At 38.7% G+C, this 11,416-nt stretch overlaps 1 protein-coding gene across 25 annotated transcripts in view; it reads right to left on the bottom strand.

Annotated features, from left to right (window-relative positions):
* The window catches only part of Erc2 (ELKS/RAB6-interacting/CAST family member 2), an 877,829-nt gene that overhangs the window by 707,814 nt on the left and 158,599 nt on the right, over nt 1-11,416 (bottom strand). For 15 of the 25 annotated variants that reach the window (XR_007346866.1, XR_007346867.1, XR_007346868.1 and 12 more), the window contains exons 3-4: nt 9,047-9,070; nt 7,974-8,390 (exon numbers count right to left, since the gene is read on the bottom strand). Coding sequence is in view for 18 of the 25 variants with exons in the window: in XM_048801108.1 (XP_048657065.1) it covers nt 7,974-8,390; nt 9,047-9,070 (441 nt within the window). In the remaining 7 variants the exon portion in view is untranslated. The remainder of the gene's footprint in view (nt 1-7,973; nt 8,391-9,046; nt 9,071-11,416) is intronic. The other 10 variants (XR_007346870.1, XR_007346869.1, XR_001504431.2 and 7 more) reach the window with 1 other exon arrangement.

The following is an 11,416-nucleotide window of genomic DNA, read 5'->3' as shown; positions in this document are numbered from 1 at the left end:
GGGGGGGGGGGGAGCCCTTACAACAATGAATTATCTTTTCCAAAATATCAATAGTACAGAGACTAAAAAATGCTAGGCTACATCAAGGAAGCAAAATTCAAAGCATTTAGGAACCCCTACAACCTCTGTGCCAAACTAGAAACAAAAAGTAATCCCCTTCACATTCAAGCCGGGGTGTTTAGGAAAGTAGATTTTGCTTTACCAAATTTCAGAAGAGTAATGAAATAGGTGCCTATTGGGAGTTATAAATACAATTTTAATGTCACACTACTGACATAGAAATCTGAAATATGTAATGAAAACTAGATAAAAAGTAAGGCTGGCTTGGGGAGGAGGCAAAGCATTTCTTTCTGGAAGTGTGCTAATTATAAAGTAAAGAAAATTGAAAAGAAGACCAACTTTGAACAAATGAAGTGGGAAAGGTCTAACTCTATATGCCTCCCACTTTCTTGTCCTTATTCTCTGCTCACAAAAACTGGTCTATTCCCTAAGAATTCATGGAGGGCCAAGTATTTTCACTTTCCTAAGCCTACAATGGGCCCGGGAGACCTCACCCTGCTGCTGCCTTCTACACAGCACTGTTTAACCGTTCCATGGCTCGGTGACCTCACAGATTTACAGTCAAAATTCCCTGATAAGATGTGGCAAGAAAGAAAAAAAAAAAAACCCTTTGCATTTTTCCTTGTTTGCATGTAAAAAGAAAATAACCCTGTGTGAGAAGTCAGAAGACCAAAATCCTAGTCTACTCTCTATCAGTCTGAATCCCTGACAGTCTCAAGGAGTGTTTAGCAGCAAGGAACCTAGCACCAACAGGCCCACATTTGAATCCCAGATCATTTACTACTTGCTCTGAGAACCTGGACCAAGCACATCACCCTCAGGACCTCAGCCTCCTCATCTGAGAAGCAGGAAAACCATCATCCATTTCAGCACATCATTAGGAACATAAAAAAGGCACTCCTTGGGAAGTGATTAGCACAGGCGGATCTCACAGCATTCTCAGTAAATGTTACATGTCATCAAAACTTCTCTGAGCCCCGGTGTCCTCCCAGGGTTGCTGGGAGCATCAGAAGAAATCATTATAATGGAGCATGTTCTATAAACTACTAAGCCTCCTCCACATGTAAGGTATTAATTAATGTTCCCACATAAGATAGGATGAGCCTAGATATAGCCAACCCTGTCTCAACTTCCCATTACCATGGCTTATGAAACACACTAACATAACCACAGCATAAGGGCTTGTAGTCCTTTCTCACTACTGAGGTTTTATTTGTGGTGTATTGTTTTACCAGACAATGATGACAACTTATGTCAACTAACGAAAAAATATTTTTCAGGGAGCCATCACTCCACTCTTAGGGCAAAAAGGACAGTAATCTGTCTCTCCCAGTATGACTTCCTGACATTCTCTGGATCCCCCTGGAGCCTTTATCCACCTCCCCAACCACTTCCTTTTCCCAGCAGGTTCTGAAATGCCTTGTGTCTAATGGCCCCCTGGGACTCCAACCATCTCTGTTACTGTAAAAAGCAGCCAATTACACTCATTAAAATCAATATGGGGTAAAACCTGAACCATTTCAAATTAGCATGTAGCATTCAAATTTTAAAGAATGCATTAGAATTAAAAGATAAAGCAAAATATGCTAAAAAGAAATGAATATATTTCCTGTCATCTAAAATGGAAGAGTAGAAGTTATGAAATTGTACTTTGAGATGCATTGTCAAATTAGGGAGCGGAAATAGCATTTTTCTACAAAGATGCTTTGTTGGCATCTATCCTGAATGAAGTGCTAGGAGAAAATGGAACTTATAGAAAACAAGGAGAATGAGAATTACATTGACATCAGTCAATGAAAATTCTATGTAATCTCATGAGAGAGAGAATATTCAGTTGGTCATGTTCTCTGGTCATGAGACTCATTTGAGAATGAATGCCTTTAAAGGCTCCAGGGAGTAAAAGCCAATCCTCTGCGCCTGATACTCAGAGCCCCCAGTGAAGTGATCCCCCACCATCTATTCAGCTTTATTTCCTCCCTCTCCTGAAAGGTGGAGTTTCATGAGTCCCAAATTTGATGCACTCCAAACCCACCACAGTTCCCACATCCACGGCTCCACTCAGCCATCCCTTCTTCAGTCAGACCTCTTCACAAGCCGAGTGCTGAAATTCTTCCTGCCTTTAAGGACCAGTTCTGCCATGGTTTAAGCTGGTCATCCATTTTCCTGCTTTTAGCTGTTCAGCATTTAGGTACCCTTTGAGATCCTCTTGGTGAAACCAATCCAAGGATTAATAGCAAGCAGTGGTGACAAGTACAAATTCTACAGCCAGAACGCCTGGGGTCCGATCTTGGCCCCAGCACTTGTGAATGAGGAAAATACCACTTTGTGCCTCAGTTTCCTTATCTGTGTAAAGATGGTGATGACAGCATTACTTAGTACAGCATCGGGCTATACCTGGAATAAGCATCATCGAGTACGAGTTGTTTTATTGCCCACCTGAATCTATAAACAAGATCACAAAACTGCCACCATGCTTCCACAGCATGCTACATATGGACATTCCAGATAGGCCCAACAACATCCAACACATTTTGTAAAAACTGAAAGGAGATTTCCAGGTACTCCAAAACTCCCACTTCACTCCAAACATACAGCAATGATAAAGAAAACATAAAAGAACATGGAACTTATGAAGTCAGTATGCACCTTCCCAATACTCACAAACCACAGAACAACTCTCTAGTTATTTTTCAATCATTAAAATATATTATCGAACACAAGCAATATCTGAGGCCTGGGAATATTGATGGAATGAACTGATCAGGTTAAAACAAAAGCTTTCTATATTAAAATAGGAAATAATCATTCAGTTTTATAATATACATGTGAAATGGCATTTATAAAAGATCTTCTATATAAAATGGTATGTTTGTTTGGGAATATTTTCTATCATAAGCTTTGTTGGTAGAAATAGAATGTATTGAATCTATTAGATTTAGAAATGCCTGCATCAGCAAAATCATGGCTCAGCAGAACCAAAGACAAATGTGTGTTAAAGAGAAAGAGATTATATGGTTTGGAGAAAGGGGCACCAAAGTGGCATCTATAAGTTTGGGACAGGGATTACACAGGGGAGGTTTGAGCCATCAATAAAAGACCTAAAAACTCAAGAACTTCTAGATCACAACCTTTGCCCTGGTGAATCTCCCACTGGCCTCAGAAATCAGACCAAGAATTCATGTTACCTGCTTCTCCTTTCTGCCCACCCACAGTGCAGAGGGAAGCTCAGGTCCCACCTCCTGCAGGTTTTGCCTGTCTTGGATTATTAGCAAATGTGGCCCCCATGACTTGAGTCTTCATCTGCCCCTGCAACTAAAGAAAGGCAAACTGCCAGAAGGTATTAGAATCAATGGGCTTGGCAGTTAAAGAGTGAGACATGTCCCAAGTCCACTGACTTTCTTCTGAGGACCAGTCAAGAAAAATAGTATGCAGGGTAAGCATAAGAGGATCCTGATATAAAAACCATTTTTTTCTTTAATCAGATCAGCAATATTTAGGGTACTTTACAGGGAACAGTATGTTCTTTGCAGGAAAACCTAAAGAACAAGGTAAACCATTACCACATTAAACACTGTCTTATCAAATCAACCTGTATCAAAATGCATCACAATACACTAGTGAGTAATGCTGCGGCTCAGCCAAGCCTGGGGCTTACATCAGGCATAGTTCCTGGGCAATGATTTCCAATTTCCAAATAAGTTGAGATCACAACCTTTTCACCATTGTTTCCTACCAGACAAAGGAGTGGGTGTCACCCTCAGCCTTTTCCAGACCATTGAAAGACAACAAGATAGTAAAGCAACCCACCCACCCCATGTGCAATTCCTGCCAACTCCAAACATCCTGAAACAATAGGCTGAACAAGACCAGAAGACAGGGTTTATGTGAGGTCCAACACCTCTGCCTGAGAATGAATCATAAAACCACTAGCACTCCATTCCCCAGCATTACACCATCTAGCCTCAACCTGGTCCAATCATGCATAATGAAAAAGAAATCAGGAACATGCTGAACTTTTTTAAAACCTCAAGTACATTTTAAACCCTGTTTTAGATTCATTTAAATTAACCTAGGTCAGGCAACCTCTTTATTCAAGCCGAGTTATTCTTACTGGTTTAATAGCAAAAGTGGTCAGACACATTTTTCTATTAAAAATTTTTAAAATAACCTGATAGAAGTACATTGTAAAACTCAGTGGAGACTATGGAAACAGTTTACGATAAACTTGGCCTTACAAAATAACTAATAAAGGAAATTTCTCAGTTACTTGGCACAGGGAAACAACTATTTGTATATTATTAAGTATTTCGTTGGTCACAAACTAATAGCACAATTTTCAATTTCTAAAATAGCATTTTTCAAAAATGTCTTAAAAGGACACCAATGCAGCAAGAGAACAGTGAGCCAAATACTCTTGAGAAGCTCTGCCTTCCCCAGTCTGCTGCCTGGAAATGAGCCCTACACACTGGCATATTGGAGAATAGGAAGTTGTGGTAAACTCCGTGGAACCCAGCATGTCCCCAAGTTCACTTGGCCCTCAAGCCCCTTTTCTCTCATAACACATCAACTTACCACAAAATGGCTATTCTGCCCAGCACACTTTGGGCAAGATTCTTTGAGAAAAGGAATATAAATAAGTAGTTTAAGAGCTGAGACTCTAGAGTCAGCCTGATTCAAATAACAGCTATACATTTGTTATCTGTGTGACACTGAGCAAACTTCTTGATGTCACTTGTCCCAGGTAAAATGGCCAAATAATGGCAGCTACCTCCTAGGACATGGGCCTTTTCTCCTGACTGGAACAGTCTTCTGAGATCCTCACATAGCTGACTCCTTTTTGTCATTAGGTCTTAGTTTATATTGTCACCCCCTCCAAGTCACTCCCAGCTCACTAGTGCTTTATCTTCTTCAGGACATTTTCCTAACTATAAAATTGTCATCTATTTCTTCCCAATAGAATGCAAGCACCCATGAAGCCAAATTATTGGTTTTCTTTGCTATATCCCCAAACAGATCTTCAATAAGAATTCACCCAATTAATGAATAAATGAATTAGTGAATAAACAAATGAGGTGGTTTTGTGAGTTCAGCATGAATCAGTGTAGAGCACTTCATAGTGCCTGACACACAAACAACTATACAGACCCTTTTGAAAACTTTTGATAAACTATGAGTGGTTAATGCACTCATAATCTCAATTCTTCCAATTTCTAACTTTTAGATGATGCAGTGCGTCTTCTTAATACATTGAGGACATTTCATTTATTCAGAGGCATGCCAATAAATAAGCATTCAGGAATGAAATAGGGGTGAGCCATGAGAGTAGTATTTACCAATTTCCATGGTGATAATATTCCAACTAGGACCAATTTCAGGATATGGATGATTTAATGGACAACTCACACACAACTCCTGAAATTTTAATAAATGACTCTCAGAAGCTACTACAACCCTTCTCTTGGAAAGGATTCTTTCATGTCTCCAAGTCTTGTTCATTGAGTTCAAATTGAAAATGGAATATGTGTCTCTATATAAAAGTCGCATTCTTTCTTCTTGATGACCCATGACATGGCCTATCCACGGACATTAGTTTGATGCTCAAGGAGATGAGTTGGATGTACTGGGCTTTATTTTCTGTACCACCCTTTGTATGCATTCAAACTGATGGTCAATGCTCTAAACATGATCTGTATCCACACTAGACCATTGTGAGAGGACCAACCAGTTTCAGAAACCACAAGTGGAATTGTTTTTAGCCACACAACAGGATGAATGCAGCATCTATTAAGTATTACCAAATAACAGAATCTAATAATAGAAGAAGAGTGAGTCCATCCTGACCACTAGATGCCGTAGAGTAATGAATAATGCTGCAGATGAAGGTTTCTCTGGCATCATAACTTTGCTGTACATACAACATTGTCCCTTTGTACTCAAAATAAAAGCTGTTTGTTCAACTGTAGTGATTCTCTATCAACCATAACTTTGAGAAAACACAAGCAAAATTTTAAAATCCAAAGTCAATCTACATGCAAGTAATAAATACCAGTTATTATTTCTCTTCTGTAAACTACATGGGAAGTTTATGGAGTGAAACAGGGAAAGGACTAATTAATATCTGATCTACTGTATTAGCTATCTATTACTATAACAAATCACTCCAGAATTCATCAGCATAAAACAACACACGTTTATTATCTCACAGATTCCATTAGTCAGTAATCCAGGCATAGCTTACCTGGTTTCTCTGCTTCATGTTCTCTCACAAGCTGTAAAGTGTCAGCCCAGAGGCTGTCATTCCATCTGAGGGCTTGACTGTGCAAGGTTCCACCTCTAAGCACACTAAGCTACTGTAGGCAGTTTTCAGTGATTCAAAGCTGTCAGACTGAGTACCTCCATTCTCCACTGTATATTGGCTGGAGACTACCCTCACCTCTTACCACATGAGCCTTTCCATATAGCAGCTTGCTTCATCAAAGCATGAAAGCGAAGGAGGCAACACAGTCTGCTAGCAAGATTGAAATATAGTCCTAAGAAATCTAATCATGGATGTGACATTGACATCTCATTACCTTTGCCATATTCTATTGTTTATATGCAAGTCACACATTAGCCAACACTCAAGGAAGGGAAATTACAGAAGGATGTGAATCCAAGAGGCAGGGATCACTGGGGATCATCTTACAAGTCTTCCCACCATATTCATTCTCTTGGAATATGGATGGGAAGATTCTGCTTAACAAAACATCGCTTCAAGTATCTCAGTATGAAACAAAGCCATGTGGCTTCCCAAGCATGCGGCTAAGATCTCATGAAAAAATAAAATAAAAAAGAAAACCATAAGGGAGAATCAGAGTAGAGATCATTAGGGTTGAAGACAAAGTTTGTTCAAATGTTCTAACCAAATACAATCTCCATCAGAGAAAACTCCTGGAAGCATTTGCATTTTAGCAAATCCCAACATGGAAGTCAGGTTTTCTGAACAAATGACTCACAAGAAGGAATGCCCATCTGAACAGGTAGTCAATGCCAAGAAATCTAGTCTGCTCTGGAATTATTTATTGCTGTAGAATATTTTGAAATATATTTAATGCCACTTTATTGCTTATGATTTGCTGTGTGATGCATGTCCCCTTCAGCATATTTGCCTACATGACACTTTCAAGGTCTGTATCCACCACAGTGGCAAGTAACTGCTGGAACAATTTCAAACCCTGGCTGTCACCCACATTTTTTTCTAACCTTTACCCAACTACATATTCTCAGATATCTGAGCATCACAACATTTCAATGGTGATAGAAAACCAGACAGATTGTCTGTAAAGGACTTCAATGATTTAATCCACTAAGGGCAAAACACATACTCAGAAAACCTGAAACACTGTGTCCTAGACAAATGTAAATGCAGACAAAGATTATCTTAAATGTAAACGTTCAAAATTGGTCTGCACAGTTTACCATTCTTTCCAGAAACACCCATTTGTTTTACTTCCTGTACATTCTACCCTCAATTCAGTTATAAAAATATTTAAGTTCACTCTGTTGCTAATAACCTATTTGTTTTGTTCCTTTAAAGAGATGATGTTTGATAAACAACTAAGCTTACGTAGTGCTATACTTAAAAGACCCCAAAACTATCGCCACCTGTGGGAAACAACTGTAAACCACTTTAGGATTATCATGTGTTGCACATGCTTGGATCCCGAGTACCTGAATATGAATGGAATGCATGTGTGGTGAAAAGGGGAAGAAACTAAGGTAAAATTCCAGTTTAATGGTCATAAGCAGACAGAATGATTATAAAGCAGATGATGAAGGAAATTTTATTAAAGCTGAAGATATCTTCCCACCTATGAAAATAACTTGATAACAACTTAATTTATAAAATAAGAGAAAGTGAGTGAATGTCTTACCTCTCTCAGATGAATGTTTTCCTTCTCTTTCTGGTCTAAAATTACTTCCAAGTGGCTGACCTGAGATTCAGCCTCTGCCATCCGGCGCGTCCGCTCATTGTCATCCTCAAGGCTTTTGGATGGTAAACCTTTACTTTGCAACATCTCCAGGAGCTTTTTGATCGATTCATCTCGGGCATTGAGGGTCTGTTTCTGTGTCTCGATTCTTAGCTCCATTTCCTCCAGGGTCTTCCTCAACAGGAAGAGCTCCTTGGCCTGTCTGTCATGCTCAGCCTGGAGCCTCCTGAAGTTCTCCTCCGTCAGCTCAATGGTGAAGTGCTCCGCTCCACGGTTGCCACTCTCCTGCTGCAGGAGGTGGTTGAGGTCTCTCTGGGTTCGCAGCTCATCCTGAAGGGCCTGGATTGTCAACTGCAGGTGCTACGATGAGAAAGACAGAGCAGGATAGGAAAAGGAAAAAAGTTAATGAAAGTATCAGGCACTGTTTGCTGCTTCCACACCATGAAAATGGAATGTTAATCATGAGTTCCAGGGGGCCAGCCATGAAGTCCTCCATGGTGACTTCAGAAGCATGGGACAGCACATGGAAAGGGGATATTAATTCAGTGATGCTTTCTGAATGTCTTAGGAGAAAAGAAATGTACACATACACAGAAACAGTATATTAGTGTCAATCACAAGGGAAAGTATACATCTATAGAGCTTTAATTTAGGAAGTGAAAGGGTTAGAGGGAAACTTTCACAAACACATCCTATTTATGCCCACAACACTCCAGACTCAGTATTCCTTGTTTCCTAAGATGTTCTTTATTCTACTATCCATTATTTTTCCTGATAAATGTATGTCTGTTTAAAAATGAAAATAATAGCATCCACTACAAGTAGACACAAACAGGGACTTTTTTAAAATTTTATTTATTTATTTTACAAATAAAGCTGCGAACAGGTTTAGTAAACAGGATTACTGCCTCTGCAAGCAAAAGGGAACAAATGCAGACACAGACAAACACACCCAAACACACAAGGAAGTGAGGCTGTACAGAGCAAAACAAACAAGCTGCAAAGAGTGGACAAACCTTGGTTCTTCTGGCATCCAGTAACTGAACAGCATGAGAAATGGAAAAAAAAAATGAAGCAAAAAATCAACACAAAGAGAAGTCCAGTGCAAGCAAAGGATATTTAACAAAAAGCACTTAATCAACATAGAGTACCTTTACAGAAGGAAAAAAGAAAAAAAAAATCTTATTAGCGCAAAGACCCATAAGCTACACAGCATCTATAGCACTGAAGTTTGATACATGTTGGGGGGGAAAAAAAAGAAGTAAAAACGAAAAAGAAAAAAAAATAATTGTGAGGTTTATTCCATCTTTCATTTTCCTAAATCTCACAAGACCCAAAGTCTTGGATGTCTTACCAGGGAGGAAATCACAACACTCCAAAAATACCCATATGTTGTTTCAGGTCGCCACTACAACCAAAATCAGAGTGGAAGCACCACAGAAACAAAATTGTTACCAGTTGTGAAAAAAGAAACCCTTGCATGAAGTCATTTGGTCAATTCAGCAACACCTTCCCCGTAGAGCCAATTGGAGGAGGCAGCCATAAGCCTGAAGGTATTTTTGTCCTAGGGAAAAAACCAGGAGACTTCAAAAACAGCAATTACTCATTCATTCACAGACACATAATCCTATTTGTGGACAAAATACAATGCTAAACACAGGACTCAAGATGGACATAAAGCAAGACTCCTGCCCACAGGGCATTCACAATGCTATACATGATGGAAAACACTATGTCTACGTTATATAAACATTGGGATAGTCACCATTTTGAAATCCTATGGCTGATACTTAGAAATGTTGAGATCTTTCTGAGAGAAGCCTATTACCAGAAACTAACACTGTGTGATACACCATTGGATCATATGAGTATCTACTTCTCTTTACTATTTAGGAATGTCCACTGAGAACTTCTTAGATCATAGGAGACAAGTACCATTTTCATCCACATGCCACAACACCTCTCAGAGTACTGCAGGGAGAGTAGCAACTGGTATGCGTTAAACAATAGAGGTTATGAATTATTTTTGTAATAAAATGCACCTATGTAAAATGTAAAATTCAGTAGGTTGTAGAATATTCACAAAGTGCAATCATCAACACAACTTTTTTTTTTCCTTTGGTGTTGCTGGGGATTGAATTTTGTGCCTGCAAGGCAAATACTCTACCAGCTGAGCTAGATCCACAGCCCAACACAACACATTTTTGAACATTTTTATCACCTCAGAAAGAAACGCTTTACAAGTTACTCCCCATCCCCTTCGCCCTTCCACAGCCCTGGTAACCGCTAATTTACTTTTGGTCTCTATGGATTTGTCCATGTTAGACATTTCGTAACAACAGAATCATATAGTAAGTGGTTTCTTTCACTTAGCATGTTTTCAAGGTTTATCCATGATATAATAAAGTCTCAGTATTTCATTCCTTTCTATAAGGATTATTCCAAAATTGGGATAAACCACATTTATCTATTTTTCAATTGATTCATACATGGATATTCATAGCAGCGTTATTCATATTAGACAGAAAGTGGAAATATTCCATGTCAACAACTGACAAATAGGTAAATAAAGTATGATATTTTCATTCAATGGGATATTATTCAGCCATAAAAAGTATTAAAGTAGGAGTATATACTACAAGGATAAATGTTGAAAACATTTTGTCATTGTGAAAGAATTTAATCACAAAAGATTACAAATTTTATGATTCCACTAATGAATGTCCAGAATAAGCAAATTTGTAGAAAATAAATTAATAATTGCCAGGAGGGTGAGAAAGAAGAAATGAACAGTAACTACTAAATAGTATGGGATTTCTTTGGGGGATGATAAAAATGTTCTAAGATGTTAGTTATACAGCTTTGTAAATATACTGAAACTGATGAATTTTATACTTTACATGGGATAAATATATATCTCAATAAAGATGTCATTAAAAAATGAGGTGGAAACAAATGCTAATACAATCTTTTTCCATATTGCACTAAACCAATCAAAACAAAACCCACAAGAGAATATATAGCATTTAGTGGTGTAGCTGCTGCCAAGTCTCTTGGGAGCATGCTTTAACAACTGTCTTCTGATTAAATATTCATCCTTTCTTCCTTCCTTTGACTGGAGACTAAACCCAGGGCTACTCTACCACTGAGCTACATCCCTGGCCCCTTTTTATTTTTTATTTTGAGTTAGGAGCTAAGTTGTTCAGGTGGGCCTCAAATTGGTGATCCTCCTGCCTTAGCCTCCTAAGCCACTGGAATTATAGGTGTGTGTCACCACACCCAGCTCAATTAAATATTATTGATGGCAAATCTTCATCCTTTGAAGATGGCTTGGATTTCTGAGATGATCCAAATTTATTTGGAGACAAACATGATGAATCAGGATG

Source organism: Marmota marmota, unplaced genomic scaffold, assembly GCF_001458135.2.
Source record: "Marmota marmota marmota unplaced genomic scaffold, marMar, whole genome shotgun sequence".
Lineage (NCBI taxonomy): Eukaryota > Metazoa > Chordata > Mammalia > Rodentia > Sciuridae > Marmota > Marmota marmota.
Note: the sequence above shows the minus strand (reverse complement) of the source record. Positions and strands in the feature narration are given on the sequence as shown.